The sequence below is a fragment of the Balearica regulorum genome, chromosome 13, assembly GCF_011004875.1.
Source record: "Balearica regulorum gibbericeps isolate bBalReg1 chromosome 13, bBalReg1.pri, whole genome shotgun sequence".
In the NCBI taxonomy this organism is placed as follows: domain Eukaryota; kingdom Metazoa; phylum Chordata; class Aves; order Gruiformes; family Gruidae; genus Balearica; species Balearica regulorum.
The window spans coordinates 20163128-20190428 of NC_046196.1; the positions used below are offsets into that span (position 1 = coordinate 20163128).

The 27301-nt window shown below is 37.5% G+C and overlaps 1 protein-coding gene across 3 annotated transcripts; it reads right to left on the reverse strand.

Annotated features, from left to right (window-relative positions):
* Positions 1–1906: 1906 nt before the first annotated feature.
* Positions 1907–18550, reverse strand: LOC104644152 (receptor-interacting serine/threonine-protein kinase 2). Of its 3 annotated transcripts, none has more exons than XM_010313680.2 (12): positions 17945–18550; positions 15347–15508; positions 12931–13084; positions 12581–12736; positions 12292–12440; positions 10448–10497; positions 9168–9329; positions 8345–8430; positions 6764–6832; positions 5833–6001; positions 4752–4904; positions 1907–3434 (listed from the first exon to the last, which is right to left on the reverse strand). In XM_010313680.2, exons 1-12 carry the CDS (start codon positions 18025–18027, stop codon positions 3115–3117), a joined length of 1713 nt encoding a protein of 570 aa, XP_010311982.2. In that variant the 5' UTR covers positions 18028–18550; the 3' UTR covers positions 1907–3114. The 3 variants fall into 3 exon arrangements, with proteins under 3 accessions (XP_010311982.2, XP_075621964.1, XP_075621965.1); XM_075765849.1 differs by having other exon boundaries at positions 15347–15512; positions 17945–18547; XM_075765850.1 differs by lacking the exon at positions 15347–15508 and having other exon boundaries at positions 17945–18549.
* Between the last annotated feature and the right edge of the window lie 8751 nt (positions 18551–27301).

Consider the following 27301-nt stretch of genomic DNA (forward strand, 5'->3'; position numbering starts at 1 on the left):
TAGATTAGTGTTTTATGAATATGCATTCGTTGTCTTCCCCTGTTCTCTGGAACTCTGTTTTTAACAGACACTGGTGGCAACTACGGAGTAGTATTTATGGCTTTGTTTGTTTTGCTCTCTACTGGAAGGACTAATCTTAGACATTTCATTCCAGTACCTCAGATTAATTTTCCGTGAATTAACCTCAAACAAATTCTAGTGCAGATATTCTTACATTACAGGAAGTATCCCAGCTAAGATAAAGGTGTTGTATAGATAAGAAAAAGGGCAAGGGACAGTCATCTTTTCACAAGTCAGCAAAAGATAGCTGCAACCAGCATCAGAAAGAAAAATATATTACAGTCAAGACAGAAGAATAACCATCTGCCTATTCCACTTACTGTTCCTTTAATAAATCTAAATAGCTTCATAGAATTTGAATATGTCTTATTTTTAAACATCTATTAATTCTAGTTTTGTCTATTCTGAGTAACTGCAAGAGAATTTTATTAATCACTTTGTACAGTCAGTCCTGAAGTGACTTCTTTTTATTATCCCCTTATGCTGTTTTCTAGTATTAGCCATGTTTTATATTTCCTTCCTGGGATTCTAGACCTTCTTCAGATTCAAGCCTTTTTTCTCCCCATAGATACTAAACAACAGTTTGATTCTCTCCTATCTTTACTCTTGCTCAGTGTCATTTATTCTATATGGCTTTGTGATAAAGAACTGCAGAACACACAGAGGGCAAGGTCAATAGAAATCTTAGCTAATGCACTAGTTGGGTACCAGCAGAATACCATAAGCTTTGAGCAGTTTGATATTTCACATCAGTGATCAACACATTATGTTAAAGTCTTTGTTACATTGTCAAAACGTTATAGGCCTTATAAAAGTATGTCTTTTTGGTAAGACAAAATGAAATTATGCTAATTTCAGGTCACTGTGTTCTAGTTTTGTATCAAAAGTTTTTATATCAACAGCAGTTTCATTTCGATAAACTAGTAGCATCCCTTCAAAATACCACGATTCCCAACAGCTGCAACATCAATGAACCCCAAAATTTAAATATTTATATTATACAAGGGAGAGTTATGAGGAAATTGTGCATGTGGCTAGGTCAACTTAAGTATGTTTATAGCAAGACTTTGGCAGTAGAATAGCTAGTTATGACAATGCTTTTAGCCAAAATATCAATAAAAAAAGGCCAAACATGCATTGATTTCAGTTGAGCAAGGTGGCAAAAATCTGACTGTGGATAGAGCTAATTATTAAATAATAAAGGGTCTTTAGAACATGAAGTAACAAATTGGACTTTGTTTTGTAATTGGTTACAAGTTTTTTGGGGTTTTTTTTTGAAATTTGGATAAGCATGATAGTAATTAACTCTAAGGTCACATCCTGTTACAAATACTTAAATTGGAAAGCTAAATACAAGAACAAAAATCTGTCTGGAAAAAGAGATAACTTGTGCTCCCACTGATTTCATGCCAGTTCTGCAATTAACAGTTAAGACTGGGATTAGGTCTGGCATCAAATTGTATTCTCAAGGAGGCAACTGTTTCAAGAAAAGGGCCAAAACTGTGTCTATGTCAAAAACATGACAAAAATCAGCATAGCCTGCCAGCTGGCACATCTTTCATAGGAGTATAAACCGTCCAGCAGAACAACTGAATGGAATAATTTTTGAAAGCTGATAATTAAGTTTCAACAATATTGCCAGTTTCCGCTCTTAAAAGTCTGTAAATATTTCCCACAGGTGAATGATTATCTTACCCTCATCATTTTATGCCTTCTAAACAGGCAAAACACCATGACAGCAGTTCTATTCCTCACAAGCAAGACATCCTTTTTTAGCAGAGATTGATCTACTCTGTTGAAAGCTTCCATTTAAAGTGTAGATTAAAAAAAAAAATCAACAGTGAAGTATATGTTTAGCTCCTTTAATAGGCAAAACTATTTTCAACACATTCTGATAGACATTGCTTTTAATTGTGACAATATATTACCTCAAGGCAGTCTTAAAGCTTAATGAATTTACATAAAAATATATTTGTGGTTCCAGCAGCATTGTAGTATGTGATAACAAATTTCTTATACGTTAGATGTGCCTAGAAGACACGTCATCACTGTATTTAAAATTGCAATCTGCCAAACTACTGAATTCAATAAGCAGTTTGAAACTGCAGAGAGAACTAATGCAACATAGGGAAACAGAGTAACATGGGTTTACATTTGAAATACTTGTAGATTGTTAACAAGTTATGTTAGTCCAGTGCCATGAAGCTTGAGGGAATCCAACTGTGCCTTCAAAAAACCAGCATCTTATATAACCTCATTTTAATTACAATTAAAATAATCTTACTACTTTCCTTCACAGTTCAGCAGAACCGTCATTTCAAAATGATCAGTTTGGTACCTCTGCTTCCTGGTTTAATTTTACATTTGAACTGCAGGCGTACTTGGAGAACTACATGGATGTAAGGTATTAACATTTTTGCATTTAGTAAATACTTTATGCCCCACCTCTTAACAATGCTATTAATGCCCTGTTTTGAGAGCATATGACCATTTGTGAGTGAAAATAAAATAATTTATATGTGTAATATAAAATTTCCAAGTCTTACTGAAGGCCCTGTTAAAGAAATATTTCTTGATTCTCTTAAGCCTTTCACTCTAACAGCTGGCTTAGATATGAGCTCAGTGAAAAGCAGTAATTTTTTTTCTCCTCATCCAGTACCCTGTTGTTTGCTATCCTTATTTGGAAGGATTTAGTAACAGCTGTTCTTCCATAGTGTGACCTCCAAAAAGTCATGGTCTATTTTCCTCCCTTCTAAAAAAAAAAATCAAGGAAATAAAGTGTCATCTGACTTGAACTACATTTGCTCTGGCACACATTGCACTCCTCCCATCTCTGAGGTCCAAAGTAGAATGTGTTACGCTAGTCTTGGTAATTTCTGCAGGCAGTGGATGATTCGACCTTTTAATCCAGCTAGCTTTTTCCTCTGGAGAACTAAAATCATGGGCTGTAGGAAGGAGTGACTGCAGTCAATTTGGTTATGTGCAATTAACATGATTCATTGCCCTTCCAAGTTACTGGTGATCTGATCCATGTAACAAACTGCAAAATAAAAGTCACAGCAGCCTATTTACCTTGGAAGGACAGTCTGGGGAGTGGCTGCCTCGTCCCAGAGAACTACATTTGGTCACTGAAAGTACAGTCACTACAACTTGTGCTGCTCTCTCTCCAAGGCAAAGGCAAGTGTCCAACAATGCCCGAGCACGGCCAGTCACTGTGGGGTAAGAAGTAATTGTTTCATAATCCATTCGGGACAATATTTGCTGTGAACGAAGGACATCTAGGATGTGGTTGAGGCGTCCTTCTGTCATGCAGCTCAGTATAGTCTGTCTCTGGCAGGCTAGTACTTGACAACAGTTTCCTTTGCAGCAAGGATCTCGAGTGAAAAGGAAACAAAATTATATAAACTAAGTGCTCTTTTCTTCCAGAAGTTGTTAGCAAGTGATAGTATCAACACCAGAAATACAGACTCAGTAAAAGGGTAGGAAGAGTTAGTTTATTTGCATTCTTTGTTCAAAACTAGTCCAATGCATTTTCATCTTTTGTTTAAAACTCACAAAGATCAGATTACAGAAAATAAGTGTTTCTAAACATTATTAAGTGCTCAGATTGCGTAAGGGGAGGAGATTTTCAGGTCTCACTTTGTTCATCTAGCACCTGTATCAAAATTTATGCAGAGCAGCTTGGCTCGACATAGAGGAGAAAACTTTGTCCTATAGAAAGTGAAGAACAGATAACAGGTAGTTCAGGGTAGTAGGACTCTTTGAAAGATGTATTGTGAAACTGGGAATTTGGGTATATGTCAAAGCCAAACTAGTAACAAAAATAATACTCTTGGAAAAATGATCAAGAGCTTTAGGTTCTGACTCTTTTCACAAACTTATTAGAAAACTTAGTACTGACATTAAGGTTTTTAGTGTACAGTAAATACCATACACTGAGAGAAAATTAATAACCAAAAGCCATTGTTGCTTTGGAGAATATGCCTCTGTTATTCTGATTTCTGATTGTTGCCAGTATTCTGTGATGAAGTCTTCCTGCACAAACTAGCCTGTTGATTTATCCAGAAATTACATCATCACTTGGAAGTAAATTGAAGTGGAGAAGGATGGCTAGCTAGATGTGAGAACTGTCATAGGCCAGCTTGCAGAAAGTTAGCAAAAAAGCTCAAAGTTTCACCTACAGGCAAAGGCAGGCTTCAAAATCAGAAGCTAGCCTTTTCTACCTCTGTCCAGTAGGAAGAACTGAGGCTATGTAAGGAAATGAATGGTCCTCACAGTCACCTGTATCTGTAGTCAATAGCTACTTTTGTAGAGGTCTAAAATACAGAGCTTAAAATAATAAAAAAAATTCCAGACCTCAACAACTAATGTCTGTCACATTCGATGTGTGCTATATTTTCTGTATTTTTATTACAGTCTTTTCAGAACTGTTCTCAGCCTGGATATGACCCTGGAAAAGATCAAGCCATTTTCTCAATGACCAGTGCCTGAATTTCTGAGAACATAGGAGTAGCTATACACAAATAGACTTGTGAGACATTTGTATCAAGTTTGGAGGAGTTATTACACTAAATACCTAAAAGTGCACACAAAATTTAGAGAGATCTTTGTCCTTCAAACTTTAAACAATTTAATCACTAATATTTGGCCAAGGAGATTATTGCCACCTCAAACTGGAAATGGGGTCTTACCTGTCACTGCTTGTTCAAGGTACATAGGTTGTGGTCTGTGCTTAAGAGCCAGTGGTGGGTCCTTAGGCTGACTGCTTTCCTTGCCTCCAGTTGAACCAGATAAAGGAATTGCGCAAAAGGAATTTGATTTTCTACTGTCAGAGCCTGGGTAGCCTAGAAAAAAATTTAAGTAAGATGAGACCCTTAAATTGAACAACAGAGCATTATATGTATGTCAGCTACTGCAGAAGACTGGAACTGAAGTGAAAACTAACTCGAGAGCGCATACTTATTACTAGCAGTTCTTTAGGCCCTTGTTAATACATCATTATTCCTAGGAAGATTTTGGCATATATTACTTCACACTTCTGACTTTTTCAAACTGTCTGTAGGAATTTGTTTCTGAAGTTATGGAATATTCTATGTTGTCCTTAAGTCTGACAGCTATTGATCAGAACTAAAATGCTTGGAAATGCAGATGTTGCTATAAGTGAATTGATTTCCTGTCTTTTATATCCACAGGCATAAGGAGCATAGAAAAAGCTTTTAAGGAAATATATCACTTCTTGACACAAGTTTAAACACTTTGACAGGACAAATCCACATTGGAAAGGCAAAGGAAGTTATTTATATAGGAATGGTGATTACCAGGAATCATTCCCATGTTCCTGGAGACACAGGACATATGGAGACACATTTTTGAAAATGTATCTCCTTTTTTCATTAGTAGATGACAGAAAAATATAGTTATTCGTGGTGGCACATGGCAATAGAAACTGCAGTAGTGGTTTCCAGGAAGGACTTGTTCTCTCAAAAGCAACAGGCAATATTTGATGTGCAAGGGAAAGACAGCTGTATATTACAGGTCAGGGTTCTAAAATTTATTATTTTTAGCCAAAAGAGGCTTTTTAATCTATACACTTAATCAGAAGATACATCATGGCATCTCTGGTTTTCTGCAGTGAACTTGCACTTCAGATGGTACCAGTAAAGGACACAGCTGTACTGTGAAATAGATAGTTTCACTTTGAAAATAACATGCGGATATGGAACAACTGGTAATATTTATCCTTTCTTTAGATTAGTTGGAGCTGATAGAGACCTTTCTTTGTTGTTGTGTTCTGTGGGATAGTATTTGACAGATCCGTCTCAAGAACATTTTCTGTTCCTGCATTATTTGCAGTGCTATCAAGTAGAATAGTTGACAAGCTTGGCACTATAAAAGGAATTTTCTTGCTGATTACATGGCTGGGTTTTGGTGGACAGATGATCTGAAAAGAAGATCAAAATAGAGAAGAATTATCTTCTTGGAAACTTTTATTCTAAAACCTTTTATAAGCAGTTTTCTCTTGGAATATAAGGCAGTAGTGCAGGGCAGGTATGCAGCTGTTTAGCCTACAGACATACTTAATTCAACTTTAGGTAGTTACCTTGGGTCACTGTGGCAGCACAGATCCATAGGTTAACTGTCCTAGGGTTTACTGCAGTCCTAGCTTGCTTCTGCAGCCTGGGCTGCCAGCAGCTGTGGTATCACTAGAACTTGAGCTGTTTAAAGCTCATGCTGATCCAGGCATGTGAGCTTTAGTTCTATCTCTATCTTTCAGTATTAGCAGGCCTGCCAGAAGTGCCAAAATCACTTTGGAAATGGCAGTTAACTGTATTTTGGAGTTATCACAAAGCAGTTGGTTGCAAATACTAGAATTCAGCCTAGGACTTTTTTTAGCCACCGTATTGAAAACACTACAAGAAAGGTTAGATTTTTGCCATTTCATTAGGACCTCTTCAAGGAGGAGAGGTTCAAAGCAACTCTTGTATGGAGAAGATTGTTTTTGCAAGAGCAACATCAGAGTCAGCTGCTTGGAAGAAGGTAAAACTGGTTTTGTTGGTTAACTGGATGGAGTTATCATTAGGGACAAAAGGGGTTAGGGACATTTTGCCCTGCAGTGTTGTTATGCATTGTCAGGACTGGCAGGAGAAACAAGGAGCTTATGAAGTATTCTTGTAAGACTCTTAAACATGTGCCATGTACTCACCTCTGAATTGCATATGCCTGTCTGCAATGTGTATATTTCTGAACATTTGCATGCATTAAGTGCTGCCTCCTGGAAAAAATAGCACAGTAACTCAAGTAAGTATACATATGGTTTGTTCAATTCAGTTGTCAGGAGCAAGAATTTGTACTGACAATATATATTATACTCTCAGGTAAGCTGATATACGGTGATATTGAACGGCACAAAGTGATTTTGCATTTTAGCACATGTAAGTAGCATAGAATCTGACAACTCTACCTTGGCACTGTTTCTGCTGTTTCAAATTTGTTTTTTTAATCCAGTTTTGAATCATGCAGGGGAAGGTGAGAACAGCCATGTGTTGAGAGATACTGGGCTAGCTATAGCATGTTTTCCTTCAAGTAACCAAACAGCAGGGCTGTCCTGTTTTTAGTATGCCAAACCGCCTGCAATAAGGATGTGTCAATACTTGTAACTTTTTTCCATTTTGTACATCTGCAGCAGATTTTTTTCAACTATCTTTTAAAATTTATATACTTCAACACTTATTAATCAATCCATTTTCAGGACTCTCCAGTAGCATTTTCACAGTCATTCTGGACATATTATCAGTTCAGTTTTTTGAATAATAAATAGTGCTCTTTGCTAATCTAGCAAATAGAAAAATAAAACTTTGCTCGAGGGACATCAGAGCATTAGATTATGGAATATTTGGCCATACAATCCTAAATTAACCTCAATAGTAGTAAAATTACTTGGACTATAACTATGCCACCTATTAAAACATTGATCAAGTCTGGTTTTTAATCCCAGAACGTGATTAAAACTTGTAGACATAATCCAGCATCCATTAACGTAAACCCAGCAATAAAACCAACACCACCGCATGGGTTGTGTAAATCCAGATGGAGTCAGAATACTTGTTCAAAGACTGAGGCATGTGTCACTAGTTTCCCCACTATCCAAGTCAGCTAGATAGGATATAGCTATATTTGTGGCAGTCAGCTTTGTGCCAGATTTCCCATGGCAACACAGACATATATGGAGTTAGCTGTATGCCTCAGCTGTTGGCTGATCCCCATCCATTCCTGTGATATCAGAGAACCCTCTCAGACCCTAGAACAAGCAGTGTCTTCTGTCTGAAGCACATCAATTTAGAAGCAGTGAAGCATACAAAAAAAAGCGCTGATACTAGTATTGCTGCAGCAGGTACTAACGGTGTCCAGGTCTTGGAATAAATTTCTTACCAGTACGTACAACAAAAATTGGCCTTGGTTCTAGCTCTAATCTGATCTACTTGAAGCTGATACTTGTTCTCACTCACGTGGGTTTATCAGACTGACTACAGGTGGTGACTAGAAAGAAGCTATCATTTTTATAATTGCAGGTAGCAGTTGACATGGTTTCTAGAGAATCTCACAATATCTATTTTCTACAATTCCTGAATTAAGTGCCAAAGGGTACCCTCGAGCTCTCTGACATGTCCAATAAAAGTGAAGACAAAACCTGTCTCAGTTTTGAACCGCACTTCAATTGAAAGATTACAGTTGAAAGAATCAGGTAATGTCCTTGTAGGAGAACAAAACTTAATTTTGCACTAACCTTTGCATCCATCAGATTGTAGATTGCAGTGGAAATTGCCTCCTTATTTATAGTAGTCAAAATTCCATTTAGAAGGTCTACACATTCTGTAGGGAGAATAAAGCATTTTAAATACCACATTGCATATGAAAGTCTGTATATATTTAGGCTTCAGTGTATTGCAACTAACTTTACTATTACGTTGAGTAGCTAGATGAACTATACAAAATTGGTTTAATACAACTTCCACCTCATATCTCCTCTTGGTTTCCTTATTAAACTGATTTTAAAGAATGGTTACAGTCATATTAAAGTCACATTTTCCTAAATATTTGTACAGGTGTAGTGGACTTACTTGCAAAAGCTTTATACATGACTGTATAAATCACAATAAAGCAATATGCAAATTGCTTCCTCAGCACCTCTGAAAATTTGCTCAAAAGTGCTCAAATATAACAATTTTAACATTTCTTGGCTATCTTTTTAGAAACAGAGGATAAACATAACAGTTCCACTAAAGTAAATAATGATTACACACTTCAAAAGGGAGCTGGTGATGCATTGCAATCAAGACAGGTTGATATGGTGTATATATAGCTGACAATATCCCTTCCTTTATTGGTACTCACTTGTACTTTATACCAAACACAATTTTGGAGATAAGTATGTCACCTCTGGTAGGCAGCTTCAGTTAGAAAAACCATCTACAGTACTCTGATGATCTGAAGACCGCTTTGCCTTCCACATCAGATGTTCTGTTATTGATTTAGAGTGCTGGAGCGATGTTCCCAGCAAGAGTATCTCCATTACAAATCCTGCAAAGAAAGCACATCCTGAATGTTACCTGCAGTATGTGGTCTGCAATCTGGTTCTTGATGCCAGCACAGAGTGATAAGGTGCAACAGTCTGTTCCTTTCAGGCAAATTGCTTGGTATAAACTTTTCTGAAATGCCAGGCCGCAAACTGCTGCAGATGCCTGTCAAAACTTCCAGCAGGGTTGCCTGACCTACAATTTATAGAAAAATGTCACCACAAAAAACATTAAATACCTCAGAACTCTCTTAAAATTATATTCAGCGTAAGTTATTTTGTGTATTTTAACATAAAGAGTGCTTTTAAAAGCAAAAATAAAAAACAGTCTTGTAAATAAATGTGCTAACCTTTAACAATAACCATAGCTATTTATTGCAACAGGCCATATCAGAATGAAGAACTTTTCCCAAGTAATAAGTCAGAAATAGCTATGTATATATGCATTGTAAACTACACTCATATATCTCAGGTGTACATGTAATTTTTATGGGTATATTCTAGAGCAGAGTTTTATATAAAGCCTTACACCTTCATTATAAGAATGTAATTCCTGTTGTACCAAGAAAAAAAAAAAAATCTACTTTGGGCAGCCAGAAGATGGCAGCCATAAGCTGTATGAACATTAAGATGCTATTCTATGCAGTATTTTTAAAAGGTCCTCAGCCTGTAAAATACAGGAGTCCTTCTGTTTTGCCATGCAGAACAGAGCCAATAGCAAAGAAGCCTTTCAGTGATCTCCACCTTCATGAAAAATTGATTGTTCCTAGACTGTGACAATTATTATACAACACTTTGCAAACTAAGTTCTTTAAAACTGTTTATACTTTCATCTAAGAAAATAAGATTCCCTACTTGCTTAAGAGCATTCAGGATCAACTGGCACTTTTTGATCAGGATTTGAAACTCATGGCAACTTTAAAAATGAACATTCTGCTCATCCAGTTAACTGCTTGCTTGTTCCCTGATTTTGGAATTACAACTGTAAAATATAAAGTGGTGTTCTTTCTCACTAAAGGTAAGCTGAAAACCCAACGTGGTAACAGAGTGCTTCAGCAAGCACAGAGATGATACAAGCAGGTTAAGAAGCTACACCTTTCCCCTGCAGAAAGATCAGCTTCTTTGGAAACACTGAGGATTTGTTGAGGGATTCTAGTCTGTACATCCCATAGAGCTATGTGCTTTAACAAGTAACAAAAGGCGAAGGGACATCTGAAAAGACAGTGCTGTTTGCATCATAATTTCCCTACAATAAGGGAATTTGTGAAAAAGATTAGGGCAACAAAGTCTGCCATGAACAACAGAGATAAATACCTTCAAAAGGTTTCCGTCTGCTTAGGCTCTCCCAACACAGTATTCCAAAACTGGGGAAAAGCAAAGAACAGCAAAAGACCATTCATTAGTTTGTAATCTGTGTCTATGTTCTCATTTCCAAAAGCAAGTTTATTGGTTTAAGAGAAAGGTTTTTTTCAAGACAAAGTCTATGCAGGTTTTTTCCTAATTTGATGAGGTCCTTTTTCCTGCATTATTAAGTTTCAGTTTTCAAATCAGTTAGAATTAAATTTAAGGTTTTTTTTAAACATAGGATCAATTAGAATTACATTTCAGGTTACCACCTTTATCTCTGTTTGCTCTCATGAATTTCAGAAACTTCTGTTCTTTCTATCATTTTTTGTTTGTATTCAAGTAAATTAAATAGCAACTGAGAGAGCTGGACTTTTCAGCAGGTACTGACAAGCACATCAGTTAACCTACCCAAAACTTGTTTCTGACCCACTGCATGTCTGTTTTTTTCCAACAAATTTTGATGGCACTCCAAATACCTTTTTCCTTTTCTAACATCCTAGGAAGTATTCCAGTGATAGTTCTACATACATAACCCACAACTCAGATGGTATAAAATACAGGTTTTTGATAGAAATCTCAATCTGCAAAACCAGAGGCAGAAGCAAGGAGGCTGCTGGAAGAGAGAAAGCAGGTTATGGATGAGTTAGAAGGCAATCAAAAGGGGAAGAAGCAGTTCTAGGATAAACTTATCTGCTGACTTATATCTTCCTGTAGTGCTGAGTCACAGTGTTTAAAAGAACCCCTCTTCTGCCTTATTTCTACATAAAATCTGAAAGTGCTTGTACTTTAATACCTTCTAGGAAAGCATGAATGTAATGTGGACATACATGTCACATGTACTTCAGTAATATCTCATATGACACTTTTGTTTTCTGTTGCACCACTGTCTAGTCATGCATCTAACATGCACCAAGTCACAGCTGAGCACCTAAAATTGTATAAGAATAACATGATGGAAGATGAATTATGCCACCTGAAAGGAAGTCGCCGCTCTTCCTGTGCAAAAATCTTGTGTTTGTGAACAATATCAGATTAGGCACATTATTTATAGGTCTCCTCAAGTGTATGCATTAATTGACTTGTCTTAGAGCCTGTCTCTGTGACAATAAAGCAGGAGTTTAAATTTGTTGCCTCCATAAAAGCTCTGAGCACGGGAAAGTGGCCATGCTTAAAATTTATTTATAACGTTAGTCCACAGGCTCTGTATGCTGATTGTAAAGATGAATGTCCATACAGACAACAGTTGCAATTTGAGGTTGTCTTATTTATTGCAGCAACTACAAAGCATGTAATATATCCAAAAGGGACATGTGGCAGTAGGTAATCTTCCTCCTTTGTATAAATCACCTTAGTTAAAGTATGAATGCTTGAGTGGCTCAGTGAGTTATTCCAGCGGAGATTCCATAGGACAATGTTGAGAGAAAGATCTTATTTTTACCTGGGCCTCATCTAGGCATCAGTAGTTCTTCCTGATACTAAAGATATAGAAACTATGTGAATTGTAGTTACCAGGTTTCTAAATGTACATGAAAAAGTTTCGACTGCTATGTTACACTTTTAAAACATTTAGGTCCATTATTTAAATATTTATATAACAAACTGACAGCGATTCTTAACCTCGGTATATTATTCACCAGATATGTGGTATTTCAAATTTAATTCACTGCTATAATTGGCCTCGTGGAATACTATCCTACTGCATTATGTAGGTCTGGCATTTTTACTGTAGCGTCTTTGAAAATAAGTATTTTGGCAACATCGTAGAATGTAGCAAGGACTAGGTATGACATGCCCTTAGAAATCCCATTCACCTGTAAATATCACCTTCCTGGGAAGGAAGGCCTCCTTCAAGTATTTCAGGAGGGAGGTACACTAAATCCTGGCAGTTTCTCTGATTACAGTTCTGCAGGTCTGACCGCAGTTGTTGTTTCCTCCAGTTGGGTAGACCATAATCTGATACCTGTAGTGATGGGAGAAATAGTAAGTTTAGTAATAATACCTCAAGACTTGGTATTAAATGTTGACTATTAGGATAAATATATGCGCAATAGGACGATCACTGGATTTTTACATTAATAGGCTAAGAGTAGAAGCTCCTACCTTGGCTCTGTACTGCATATCCAAAAGCACATTGGAAGGTTTCAGGCTGCAGTGGCAGAAAGCAGGCTCGAGGCTGTGAAGGTGATGCAGCCCTTCAGCCACATCCGACAGGATCCTTATGAGTAAGGGAAATGGAAGTTCTGGGTACAGTTGATGCTAAGTAGCACAAAATACAGGTTTTAGTAGTGTGAAATTGTTGCCATTCACATACTCATTTGACAGTAAACAGAAGTACAATACAGAAACTAAAGAACAGATTGACTGTGACTACTCTCCATAATTTACATGCTGATTGTTCTCTTTTGACTGACCTTGTAATTTTGTCACATAAAAGATGACTTTTTATGTACCTCATGGATGAACGAGTGGAGGGATCCATTGTTCATCCATTCAGTCACTATCCCCACAAGTCCATGGTACTGGTAAATCCCAAGAGAAGGCAGGAGACGTTCAGACTCACAGTGTCTGACATTCGCTATATCCTGAAGTAGCAACTTCCATTCCCTGTAAAAAAAACCAGCAAGGGTTAGAGGGAATTTTAGCTAGAGGTGAGATAGTGTAGGATATGGAAATGAGAGATAACCATATGGTTGAACACAAGCTTATATAATTCTATCAATAAAACCAATTATCATAGAATCACAGAATGGTTTGGGTTGGCAGGGACCTTAAAGATCATCTAGTTCCAACTCCCCTGCTGCGGGTTGGTTATATCAGCTTCCAAACAATTCTAAGAAAATAAAGCAATCCCTTGCATAGGTTTTTTTTTCTAATATAACGTGAAAGACCTCTGGATGCTTTAGTATGAACCTAAGAGCACAGTTTAAAGCAGGATTGAAGTGCAAAGGCAGGAGAAAGCTGAATTATATGAAATGCTAGATTAAGAAAAATCAAGTTTTTCCCCCCTCACTGTCCCAAAGAACTTGTATTGTATCCTTTCACTATCAGTGAGATCCACATTTACAACAAATTATGATCTTCCATGCTTATCTAATGGGACCATGTTATATAAGTAATATATGATATCATAGCATGATAAAAAAGTGAAGCCAAAGTCAGATTTGATGTAACTAGTACCGTTTTAGTGACTTTGTCAAATGTGATTCAACCTCAACTGTGGCTGGATTGTAGACCTGAATCCAAACAGTTTATTTAGAGAATAACAAAGCTTTGCTTTGATCATCATCATCAGAATAAATTTTCTTGTCTAAAGACTTCAAACAGTTACTTCTTCATGCACAGGAAACACTGAATTGTCAATTCAATTGTGCCTTTTCATGGAAATAACTGAACTTCTGCTAGAGGTTCATTAATTGGATGTTTAATTTTAAAGATCTGATTATTTCCACTCTTGTGAGCTGAAAATTCATTGAAATTCATTCAAAATTCAGTTGATTTCAACAGACCTGGAGCTCATTCTCATCATTCTAACCAGCCTTTACATTGATACTTCAGTTTCTCATATTTACTGTGTTGATTCACAAGCCTGTAAATCACTAGAAGTAATTCACAGCCCCACCTGTTTTAACACTTACTTCCACAAATATAAGTGTTTATCATCATCACACAGTTAAACATTTTACAGCTGGAGTAAAACACAGTATTTTCCCAGCTTTCCTATACACTGTGTAGTGTAAACAAGAGATGAGAACAGTAGAAAGAGAAAAGCAGAACAGCAGCTTTAGTTTTAGGGAGCAAGTTTGAGTGAAAAGATGCCAAATCAGGGTAGCATGTTAAATTCAAAACAAAGTAAAATGTTAGTTTCTGTAACTTCAGCTATTTTGGTTTGGGGTTTAATTTAAAGAAAGTGTGGACAGGGAACAGAGGAACCTTTTTTCTTTAAACACGCTACCAAACAAATAATGTTGGTTCCGATTACAAAATTGCTGGACTTCTATTGTCTAAAAAACAAGCCCCCTGCCCCTTCAAAAAAACCTTAAAATTTTTAAGTGTTCCCAAATTCTGGCAGCATTTGGTGTTTGAAGTATCACTGACAATTTAAACTGTCAATTTAAAAATATTTGTATGAAATACTGGGTTTTCACCTCCCCTGCCTTCATAATGGAGTACATTAACACTATGTAGTAGAGTAGGACACTTTTGTATTTTACTTTTAACAAAAGCCACTGGAATGGCACTGTTCTCTGTTAACAAGAGTAACTAGTCTGTAGATGCACATCAGACTTTTCTGATAAACAGTCAGATCAATGCATTCCCTAAAATGCTTTGGTCTTGCTTCACCAGAAGTAGCTTGTGGTTATTCTTGGAAGCTTTCCATGTTTTTGTCACACACTGGAATTTTATGGTCAGTAGGCTGATGCTCAGTTACAGCTCATTTATTTTTATAATTAGGCCATGTACACATCTCACTGCCCTGTAATCCTGACCATTATCCCTCCCTCTCTACTCCCTCACCTGTACATGCTGGTTTAGATTAAATTGAACTGAGATCTCTTCAGGGACCTCCAGAAACATGTAATACCAGAGCATGCTGAGTACTACTGATCAGGGTTTGTAGACCTTACTGTAGTAGAGTAATTAATGACTTCAGGATTAAGCTCTACTTCATAAAAATTTGTAAAAAATGTAGAGCTTGTTTCTCAGTATAAGTGCCTCCAAGTTGCCTCTTGGCTAGTTGGGATTTCTAGGAATGGAGATGTGTTTAGGGATCAGATGATCCTGGGCAGGCCACCATTCATTCTGGTGCCATCGCTGCAGGTCTGTGCTGCCCACCTGCATGGTTAGTAGGCCAAATAAGACACGTACCTCTCTGTAGTGTCCTGGCTTGTCAGCAGCTTCACCGAGATGTGAGTGTTCCAAGAAGTGTGAAAGGCTTTGAGTGCAAAGCCCGAGCCTGTCCTGATCAAGGCAAAGCTATCCAAATCTTTCTGAGCTACTACAGGTAATGGTTTGGCCATTTCTTGATGGCTGGCTTGGGGGAAAAAAATGGCAGAAAAGAAAAAAGTTTTAAGGACTACTTTTTGTCACTACTACCAAAGCACAGTGAAGTTGCACCACTCCTTACTTCCCAAATAACTATTAACCTAATCCAACAGGCTTCCTTTTACCGCTCTGTGTCAGACTTTCCTTATAAAGACTGGAAAAAATGCACTAATTGCAAAGGAGTGTCTGCACCATAACTTGCCATCTGAGGCTGCAAGGTACTAATTAATTGCTCATTATTATTTCCATCCGATGACTTTGAAATGTGAGGCCATTATTTAGAATACAAAATATGATTTTTAAAGTGATACTGAACTATGTAGACAAACTAGTATCTTACAGTTACATGCTAGACAAATACAATTTCCCAGCTTCTCATTAAAAAAAGGCAATTCAATAACTCAGGCAAATCTGTTCTGCATCATTCTTGCATATCTTTAACACAACACCACACATCAATGCAAAAACAAGGTAAAAGACAAATTTCTTGCTGCTGTAAGCTGGCAGAACTCTGCTAAATAGAGCTATATCTTTATAGTAGCCACTAATTTGGCCAAAACTCTGTCCATATGTAACTCTCTAGGGCCATCTGAATGCTTCAGACGCATTACATGGCAATGCACATGGATTAGAGATAACCTCTGCAAAGCATCACTGTGTTACTACATGAGTAACATTTTTAATTACATCTGTGAAGCTACATTAACCTAGAGAATAACCAGAAGTCAGTGGTGAAAGAGAAGAATGAGCAAGCAAAGAAAACAGATGGGATAAAACCAGTAGTAAGAATTACTACAAGATCAGTGGTCAGTGAGTCAGAACAACTCAAACTGGAATACTCCCTTCAGAGTCCAGTAGACCAGGGCTAGAAAAGAAAACATGAGGGAACTGAAGTAACCAGTAAGGACTATTGAGTGTGAATTGTGTCCTTCTAGAAGATGGGCTTTACAAAAAGAGCTCCTTGGATGCAGAAGGCCTGAGTCTTCTGACTGAGCAAATCACTTGTTCTCCATGACCAAAATAGAAAAAAAACCTGAAGGTAAGTTAGCCTATGCTCATGGCTGAACTTCTAGTTTATGGCCAATTTATTTGCAGTTAATCTCAGTATCTAAGCTGTGCCATGCAGGCACATTGACAATCATAGAGGGGTACTAAGCTCAGTTTTGCATCTAACCACAATCAAAATGCAAATAAAAATTCAGCAGCTTATTTACCAGTTCAGCTTCAACAGTATTTGATTTTGATACGAAAGCACAGTTGAATTTTTTTTTTGCTTTTGTTAGAGTATTGTAGTTTGAAAGCAATAGCTGCCTTCGGTGCCTCACTTAGAGTTTCCTTAAAGAATAAATCCAATATGGTATGAGGCCAACAGGTTAAGAGTTTCATAAAATTTGAAAAGATTGCTCTGAATGAAGATAAATTTCAGAGTGAGCCATTTATTCTTTAAAGTTGCAAAGACAGACCACACAGATCTACAAATCCTAAACATAAAGGAGGTAATCAGAAGGCTGGCAGGAGCAAGATTATGTCTCATTTTTATTAAATACTAAATAATCATTTAAATAGCCAAAATAATTTACTCAACTCCAAACATAGTACAAGGAAGATCAAACACTGAATATAGGATCTAAACCTTTCCTGAAAGTATCTGTTTCTATTTAAAATTGAATAAAGCTGTAACAGTTTTTTAAGATCTTGCTAACTGGCTACTTAGATAAAAATAAAACCTAGCCATCAGCTCCTGTTTTAGATTTGCAAAACCTAATTTAACTAGAGATTTTCTAAAAACAAAATGAAAACCACTTCAGTCTTTCCCTGTTAGAAACCACGACATGCCAAGCACCATTGCCCCTGTGTCTGAGTTTGTACACCTGTTTCCACACCTAGACTTAGAGTGGTTTGCTGATAATCTCCAAGAGAGTTTAACCCTAAAATGAGAGATCTTTTATCTATCCAGGGTGCTACCCAGATTCCTAAAACAGTTGGAGGGACTAATCATGGAATATGATACTATCATGGAATTACAGATAACAAAGTCTCTCTCTACCTCCTAGATTGCAAGTTTGGTACCAAAGCCATTTTTTCAATAGTTCTGCTCTTCTGAATACTTTTTCTCGTAGACCCTTTTAAAAAAACCTCAGTATCAAACCACAAAACCAGGATTTCTAAGGTGACCTTTGCAACAGAGGGTTTGGTATTATCTTTAGTAAGACACTAAAAGTCTCAGACAACTTTGTCATCTTCCCCTAGTTGGGCAGGCGGGAGACTGCTATAAAAACATTTATTTCAAGTTGCTAATTTTAAAGGTAATTTTAAAAAGTAAGTAATAGCAAAGATGTTTCCTTAGTACGAGAGAAACTCTACATTATGTTAGTGTTCAGATGTCTCAGTAACAGAAATTGGAAACAAAAATCAACTTACCTCAGAAATACGGGCATAAAAACTATGGAACAATGAAGTGAAACTGCTGCAGATACCAAATGCGAGTCAGTTTTGAACTGCATTCAAACACAGCTCAAGTTTTCCTGTGTGAGTCAGCTGCATTGTTGATCTCTCCTTTTATTGGCTGCCTGCAAACATCTACAATTTCCTGGTTGGATATATAAACTGTAACTCTTTAGTGACAGCACATGCATTTTCACAGGCTGATTTGTTTACTGCCTGTAATTAGCGAGAGCTATTACAGAAAAAGAGGTTGGATAGCTACTTTTTGCCACAATGAGAAATGCCACCAGGGAAAGCAGGAAAGCTATAGAAGAGTGAAAAACATCACACTGTATACAGCCCAGATACCCAAGCATGTAGAGCTGCTCACAGATTGTGCAACTGATGCTTATCTCTGTAGTAGATCCAGCTAACAAGTACAAAATCCCTTTAAACTTTTTAAGTCAAGTTGATCTTAAAACAGGATGAAAATTGCTGGGTTTTCTGGTTACGGGGTGGGTAAGCATAGGGGTAACATGTTGCAAAGAAGAAATAAGGATCAATTGGCTGTCAAGTAGCCCTGCTGAAAAGGACGTAGCAGTTATGATGGAAGTTAAGTTGATCATGAGCCAACAGTGTGCTCCCATCACAAATGGGGAAAATTGCATACTGGGCTACATTAGAAATGCAGTCAGCAAAGTGAGAGAAGTCATTCTGCCTCAGTTCTCAAAAATGGTGAGGCTGCATCAGAAATACTGCGGTCAACTTTAGGGGCCTCAGTTCAAAGAAAATGTTGAGAAACTGGAGAGGATGCAGTAGACAGCTAGCAAAATGGGGCCCTACGAGGGCCTTACAAGGAGAGGTTGAGGGAGCCAGTCTTATTTGGTTAGGTGAATGAAGCTGGGGGGAGCTCTACTAGAAGCCTACAGCAGCTTGAAGGTCAGTCATGAAGACAGAGTCACATTCTTCTCCATAGTGGCAGATAATGACCAGTGGCATGGGCAGATGTCTCCACTTCAGAAGTTCAAGCCAGATGTGAGAAACTTTTTCACCATGTGGGTAATGCAGTACTGGAATGGGCCACTCAGGTTGCAGAGTCTCCATCCTTTAAGGTTTTCTAGACTCAGCTAGGCAAAGACGTGGCTGATCTGATCCAGCACTGCTGGTAGTACTGCTTTGAGCAGGAGGCTGGGCTAGAAAATGCCAAAAGTCCAGAATATCTAATTTGGTGAAAAATCTGTAAGGCCTATGTTCTTGCTAGGGCCCCAGCATATACATTCACATGGAAGGTTGATGGGACTGCTGGATGCAGGGTGGAGACTTTAGGAAAAAGCAGTCATTTCAATTGATCACATTTATTCAAACTTTCTACTCCATGAAGACTGTCTTTATAGAGTCTGACTTTAAAAATCAGTGTCAGTCAATGAGATTCTGTCCACAGATTTCTGTTGGTTTTGGATCAAATCCTAAACCCCCAACAGGGTAGGAACAAGCAGTAGGGCAGTTACCTAATCCTCCTATGATCACAGGAAACTCCCTTGTATCTAAAAATCATGTGGCTAGGGCTCCATGGCCTGAGAGGAAGCACACTGCAAGTAGGAAGCGTGGAGTACGCCTTCATGTACAATGAGTTATTTCCTGACAGCAGTAGCTATCTGACCAGCATCAGCTTTCCCTGCCCAGCACACCCCTCCAAAAGTGAAATTAGTATGAGGGAGCTGAAGTAGCAAAGGTAAAATAAGTGGGCTGTAACAGTCCTGGAGAAGGTTGGAACCATGTCAAGTTGCTGTGGCCACAGGATCCTCCTCCCCTCTGATTTATCAACGATGCGTTCATTTGTGTCCATAGTCTACACTTCTGTAAGAAGGACATGAAAAATGTTTTCCCCTGTTTACAATATTAGGCTGTCAGACTCAGACTGTAGTGCAGCAGAATCATAGCTGTTCAAAATCCGTACAACTAAGAAACTTCTGAGGGGGAGCTTTGTAGGCAGTTTGAAGGACTTAATTTTGCAGAAATTCTTTGACACTTAAAGTGGTCTTAGGTACTTCTGTATTTTTAGAATATCACATGCTGGGGAAGCAGAGTACTGGAACAATCCTGCATTCGTTTACTCCTTTTGACTATTGTTTTCAGCTTAAAAAGCTCAGTATAAAACTATAAAGCTTAATTTTAATCCATATTTGGAGAAAGAAACATACATGCCAATTCACAGTGCAGGTCTGTCTGAACTAATTAAACATCATTATTAATGAACATGTTAATTAAAAAGAATCAGTATTTTACTGACACAATTTATCCAGAGAAATTTAAAGCCTCTCACATAATATGAAAGCTTATAAATAACAGGCAAGGCAAAAGCTTCTATAGGCTTACACAAGGGCTGTCTTGTGCAGTAATTAGACAAAATTAAGAAAACTAAAGTTTAGTTTGACTGTCAGTAAGTTGTTGGGGTTTTTTTGGGGCGGAGGGGATTTTTTTTTGTGTTTGAGTTTTGTTTGTGGGTTTGGGGTTTTTTTAATTATTGGAATAATATTGAATAAAACCTTCCAGCAAGGAATAATTGGTAAGATAGACATTGAATCTTTCTAATCTCCTATACATAGCTTTCATTCATTGCCATACAGATACCTAAATACATAGATAATGGAGATGTACAGACAGCTCTTGCCAAAAAACAGTAGCTGCCTGATGCCTAGAGACTGCATGCTACCATCAAGGACAGGGAAAGACTGAGATTTTAGCAGAAATACCACCTAGTGCACTTCCAACCACATGCTAGGGGAAACAACAATGAATTAGAAAGGTAATCTGAGGAGTGCTTATGGTGACCATTATGTGAGTGTCCACAGGTTTCCTGATTTATTTAGCAAATCCAGCCATCACAGCAGGATTGAAGTGCAGGTAGAACTGCAGGAAGAATTCAGAGACAGTATGTTATTATTCATATGTACATTTGTTCATGCTAAATGACAGCTCAGGTCTTTCAGAAGAGTCATGGATCTCAAAAAACCCAAAGACCAGTTATTTCATTCGGAAGACAAACAAAACTGAGGCTCTAAGTGTCAAAGAACAAACTGTAAAAAACCCATCGTATTTAAAATTTTCAAAGTGTCTGAAGACAGTCTTAAAACCTAACCATAACAAAGCAAGAAGAACTAGTACATTTGCTTTTTCAATCCAAACTTGTTTTTGTGGCTCACTCACAAGCTAATAAAGTATATAGGGAACACAAACATGTTCTTAAGATCTTAACATCCTGAGAGTAAGAGTAATAGTGATGCCTAAAGGATAACACGGTTTAAGAAATGAGTGGTTTATAGGTCTCCCCTTCATAGTCACACAGAATGAACCCAGTTACAATCAAATTTTAAACAAAATGGGAGCTTTACAAGAAGCAGCATTAAAGGACCACAGCATAAGACAAAACTTTAATAGAGTGAGTATGCGCAATAAAAGAATGACACAGTACCAGAAGATCGAAGCACTAAGATGACCCACATACCAAAGCCTCTGATGCATGTTCAGTAAATACTACACTGATATTTCAGAAGAGTTCCCATCATCATTTCTCAATCTGGTTATTCCAGTTGAGCATCTGTAAGGGATAACTTTTGGCAAAGAGGTAGGTTCTAAGGTGCCGTTTCTTTGCCACCCTGAGTATTTCAGGAGGTCTTGCAAGAAGTTAACATTAAAGTGTTGTTAGGCTTCAAATCTGTGGGATTCAAATGCTCTGTATTTCACCTTTATAAAACCTGAGCTACAGTGCATGAGTGCAGCCAATGATATAGCATCTTGCTCTAGAAGGTAGGACTCCAAACAGGCACATTTGCCCGCTGTAATGGGATACTTCAAGATACAAAATTATGGTGTCCATTTCATGGATTTGCAGTTGAACTAAGGCTCTTTTTTTTTTGGTAAGAGTATTGTTTCCTCAAACACCTCTACCATGCTATTTGGGAAAACAGTTGTAACATTCACTTTGTCATTAATGAGGTGACTAAACGAGTATCACAGCTGCTCGACTTAGGCAGTTTCTGTAAAATGAACAGTGCCAAGCACCTCTGCTAATTAAATTGTACCACAGAAATTTATTTACCCAACTGTTTAAAACAGTGGAATCTTAAACAAGTATCACACAATTCATAATTCATGTAAATATGAACAACAAGATGAAGAACTCCTAGACTGCAGAGAGCTTAGGGTATCATACCTCAGCTTGTTAAATGGTTTGTAAAAAGTGCCCTAGTCCACATCCCAGGTATGTGTGATCTGTTTTGGAACATGATGTACTAAACAGCATTAAGACAGGGTGGTGAAATGCTAAACCTCCAGGTCCATCAATTATGTACCAGCAGATAAATAGTTCCAGTAAGCTAATGGTGAAATGACAGAGGCCTAGATTGGATGACCTTGCTGTGAATGTATAGCATAGGTATGTAAGAAAATATAAGCAGGCTTTCAAAGCCTTTACACATACCAAGCAAACTCAAGCTCTTCTAGGCAAGATGAGCACTCCCTCCTTGCTCCCCTAAGGATACCTGTTACAGAGAGAGAACATACAGCCATCTTCACCAAATCCCCCAAAGAAGGCCATCTTATAGAAGAGCACAGCACTAACATCTTTACCAACACCATGCCTGCCTCCTGGATTTTCCACAGGAAAGTGGGCAAGATTTTTAATTGGCTTGATCCTAAGTGTTGTGGTTTTTCTACTTGACAATTCTGAAACACAAAAATATGCAAGTGGGCACAAATAATCAACAAAGAACTTTCAAAATTCTAAACTAAATGTTGTTCTGTTGTGGGGCTGGTTTGAGTTGGTTTGTTTGGGGATTTTTTTTTTCTTCCCCAAAGTTGCAACAACAAGAAGTATATTAAAGGCATCTGAAAGGTACAGATTGCTACTGACTTCCTTTTAAGTGTTGGTATAATGAAGTCACTTGTAGGTCACTTGCATTCACTGACATGGAGCAATTCACTGAATTGCTGCAATAAACATCAGTGGACTTTCAGTCATCTAGGAAAATACTGAGCTCTACTAAAATTCACTTCTATTGAGTTCGTAGTCTTTGAACTTGGTTATTAACACACTAAACTGGAATTAAATCCAACACAGCTGGATATGAGTACTTCCTCCTCTTCTGTGGAAAGCTGTCAGCTAACACAAAGGACATAAAAAAGGAGAATTTACCTTGGTTTCCCAACAGTCTTTCTAACCACAAGTGTCATTGCCCCTTGCAGATTGAAGAAGCCTTTGTCAACCTGAGACATTTCAGCTGGGCTAGAATCCATGAATTGCACATGAGCGATGTGAAGAGATAGCACATCTTTTTATACCAAAAAGTCTACTTATGGAACTTCAATCCTGTTCAACATTTAATAAAATAGTTTTAACAGATCTTGCAATAATCAAGGGGCTAAGTACAAGTTTCAGCTTCCATTTGGAGGCTGCCAAATCAAACCCTTCTGAATCTCTGTTCATTACAGACCCAAGAGTTTGGAAGACAACTAAAAAGAACACAAAACACTGCTTTTATTACACAGTCTTATTGAAAACATATTAGTTTGAGAGGCTGAATTTTTGATTGTTTGAGATGGCAGCTTTGCATACAAACTCCTCAAAGGAGGCTAAACATTCCCATCTTTGCCTTTAGCTTTGTACTTTCTTCCAGTAAATTTTTAATTGCTTAGCCCACAGAGATCACTATCATTTCTCCTGTGAAAGCGATGAGAGAACAGACACACACACGTAGGCAGTGTCCAAACAGGCGAGAGAACCCAAGCACTGTCTGCCCTCTATAGTGTTACCTCTTTAGCTATCTTGCTAGCTTTCTTTGGAAGCCAGCATTTCATCTGTAGCAAAGACACTATAATATAAAAAAATAATAGTCACAATGTTTAAGAAAATGTTGCAATAAAGCAACATAATCTTTTGTGAGTGATGTTCTGACTTTTTAACTTCTCAGTTATCTATCCATTTTAATACAGGCAAATTGAACTTCACTGAAAAGTGCTCTTCTAATAATATCACCTTACATACTTTTTTGCCTTTTGCTTTTTAAAGCTGAAAATAGCACTGTGACACAAGTAAAAACAGACTGTACAGAGTGGACTTTGTTCTATTGTGTTCTTTCCAGGAAGTAACAACAAAAAGAAATGACCTGTTGCAAATTCCCCCTTTACTGTGAGAGACAGAAAGCTTATCCATGTCCCGAAGTGACATATACACCCACTTCCTCTTGGCTTCAGCAGCAGAGGAAAACAGGTAGCAAAACACAGCTGTATGGAAAACATTAAAAAGGAAACATTCAGAAATTGTGCAAGAGAAGCTGATGACCCCTAACACCAGCAGGCTTAGGGAAAAGCCATGGTCTTTCCAGCTTACGTAGATGCCAGATGTAGGCTTGGGTTCATGACTGTGAGAAGCAACTGGCATTAAGTATGTTTGCACAGTGGCATGCACATCTCCAGAAAATATTTTTCTCTTAAAGCAAAATACAGCAGTATACATTTGGCAGTGTGTACACCAAATTTAGCGACTCTCTGGATTAATAGGCAATGGTTGTGCTGCCACTCAGGAGCAACTCGACAGGATGAAGGAATGAACAAACAGGGATTTTTTAGGAAAAAACTCTACTAAGAAAAGTAAACTTTGGGGTTTTTTAGCTCTTTTGCTAGGGCTGCCACACAAAGCTGTTATATTTCAAATCTTGGTGTGGAAGACACTACAATCTGGTGCATTTTATTATATGAGATGAGGGACTTCTAGTGAGTCTGGTTAGCTGTGTACACATTCAGGTAAGAAAGTTAAAGATGAAGCTTGTCTCAAGAGGAGAGAAAGTCCATTTGAGATTATTTCTCTGCAGGTAATTTTATATGTGTAACATTCAAATCTGATGAAGAAAAATAGCACCGCTTAAATTGCTTGCTTTTGCTCAGACTGCCTGTTTCCAGAAACTTACCTCTTGTTACTTCGCAAGTGAAAAGTGATACCTGCAAACAACATTATAATACAAATAATGAAATAAATACAGGCATATTCATGGTTAAGCAACTAAGAGTTAGGGGGTTTGTGTGTTGTTTTTCCTTTTAAATATCTTTGCCTTCAATCTTGATTCTAAAGACTATTAACATCATCTAAAATGGGGATTTCCATAGTTGGCTCAGGCTCGCTTATGCACTTGCATCACTAGCTGCTGTCTTGCTCAAACAACATCAGAAAGATCAAACTCAAAAATAATTTATTAGGTGCTAAATGTTATATATTACAGTCATACATATATTTTTAAAGTATTATACTAGCATCCTAAATTTTATCTAGTCTTGTGCTTTGACTTTCCCAGAATATGGTATTGTCTAAAAATATATATTTTCTTTCTGTGCTTGTTTTCTCCAGACTATAGAGTAGGATACAGACAGTTAGCTTGGAAAGGTTCAGCTAAACTTTATTAGTTTCTAAATGTTTAAGTTTTAAATGACATATAATACCTGTTGTCATTAATACATAATAAATAGTTAAATTTGGCCTATTAACCCAATTTGAGTTGTTACACTTCCTCAGATAACCAACATTAAGGTTAGCTAAGGGTTTTTTTATCAGGTTTTTTCCCCCCTCCCCACAATATCATGAGGAAGTTGGGGTCAGAGGTTCATATGAGTTTCACTAGTGCCTTTTCTTGCTTGCCTGGAAAGCAGTTGCTTAATTTTTCTGTCCTACATCTTTAATAGAGTCAAAAATTATTGGAACTGCTTGTTAAATCAGATCAGGTATAGCACAACTAGCAACTTCACTATGCTTCCGTAACTGTAGAAGCTTAATTCCTGACACTTTCAAAAAGTGCAGTAGTCTCTCTCTGCAGTGTCACATTGTGATATGTGCGTTACAAGCATACCACAGATGGAAATAAAAGGGAATGAAGCAATCAAAAAGGCTGACAACAACGATAAACAGAAATATTAAGTCCTACCATTATGTCACAGTTTATTAATAGCAATCCTAAGTATAACTGAATTCCCAAGCAAGAGTTCATGAAATTTCTAAAGCTTGGTCTACAAGCAACACAATGCTAAAGCCATCATACCACATCTCAATCTGTACCTTTTCCACAGTATTGTAATAATTTAAAGAGTCTGAACTATGTTTTACTCAGGAAGAAGATTCTCAAAGATACTGACTTCCCAAAGTTGTCTGAAAATAAGGAGCTTGATAAAAGCAAAAAAAAAAAAGAGAGCAAGCATGCATGAAGATGAACCAGCAATGCTACAGCAAAGGTAAGTTCTTACGAGATTCTAAAGACTCTACTTGTCACTAGGGCCATGCTACAGCTTCAATATATCTGAATTTAAAAAAGTTTATTAACCACAGGATGCAAGTCTTCAGAAAATGATGCTATATTAGTTTTAACACTAATACAACTACTTATAATTCAAATAAGTTTTTAATTCTGTCCATCCCAGCTGCTCTTTGTCTCACCTAACTTCACAGGGGCTTGGTTCTACTTCTTTTGTTCATAGAGAAACAAAAATAAACTGTAAGGGAAAGGCTACCAGAACAATTTATCTTATATTGATGTTATTCTATATCCATTAGAATGCTTGCTTAACAAAAAGAAAGTTGCAGTGTTAGTCCTTTTAGTTAATGTTTATGATTATTAGTATCAGAGAGCTGCAAGAGCAGGCTGCTCTGCAAGGCAAGCAGGAGCCACAGGGGACAGGCAGGGACCAGGTCCTTACCAGCACAGGCTGCAGTACCCAAGCAAGTGGCACGGAAGAGAGCAGACCTGGTAGTCAACATGCAAGTCCTGAGCAAAGAGGCAGGTCTGAGGGCAAATCCCAATCAGCACAATACCAGACTGAACCCAAACATACCAACAAGGTAGCTCAGAGAAGAAATACCATTGAGGGCCTGGGCTTAAATGCAGTTCCTGGGCCAATGGGCAGACAGCACCTGGGTGTAGGTCCCAGATGATGCTGATGAGGACAATTAGGGACTGTTGGTGCTCTCAGGGCCCTGACAGAAGATAAATTCCAGTAGTCATAACCTACCTTCTCTTATAGGTAGGCCCTTTAAAAGTACTGAGTTTCTGTTAAGGGATTTAATGTGTATTTACTAGGCTATAATGATTTTTGAGTCTGTTCAGTAGGCTTTAGTAGGATCTGTTTCTAATCTTAAAAAGAGTAATTTTAGTAGTATTACATGCTATACTGTTATTTTCAAGCAGTTCTGATTAGCTATTGGCTAAAGCTACAGAACTTAATATTGTTATCTCTTCTGAAAATATCTCTAAATTCAGTGTTTTCTCCCTTTTCTTTTTGGTGATACTCCCCCCAAAAAAACATGTTTTGACAGAC

Bases quoted from the DNA above. Each gene is read 5' to 3' on its own strand.
- LOC104644152 (XM_010313680.2), bottom strand. From the start codon at position 18,027: ATGCAGTTCAAAACTGACTCGCATTTGGTATCTGCAGCAGTTTCACTT. The intron at 12,737-12,930 runs GTACATAAAAAG...TGTGCTACTTAG, and splicing joins TCCACTCGTTCATCCATGAG to CATCAACTGTACCCAGAACT. The intron at 6,833-8,344 runs GTTAGTGCAAAA...TATTTTTTCCAG, and splicing joins ACAATCTGATGGATGCAAAG to GAGGCAGCACTTAATGCATG.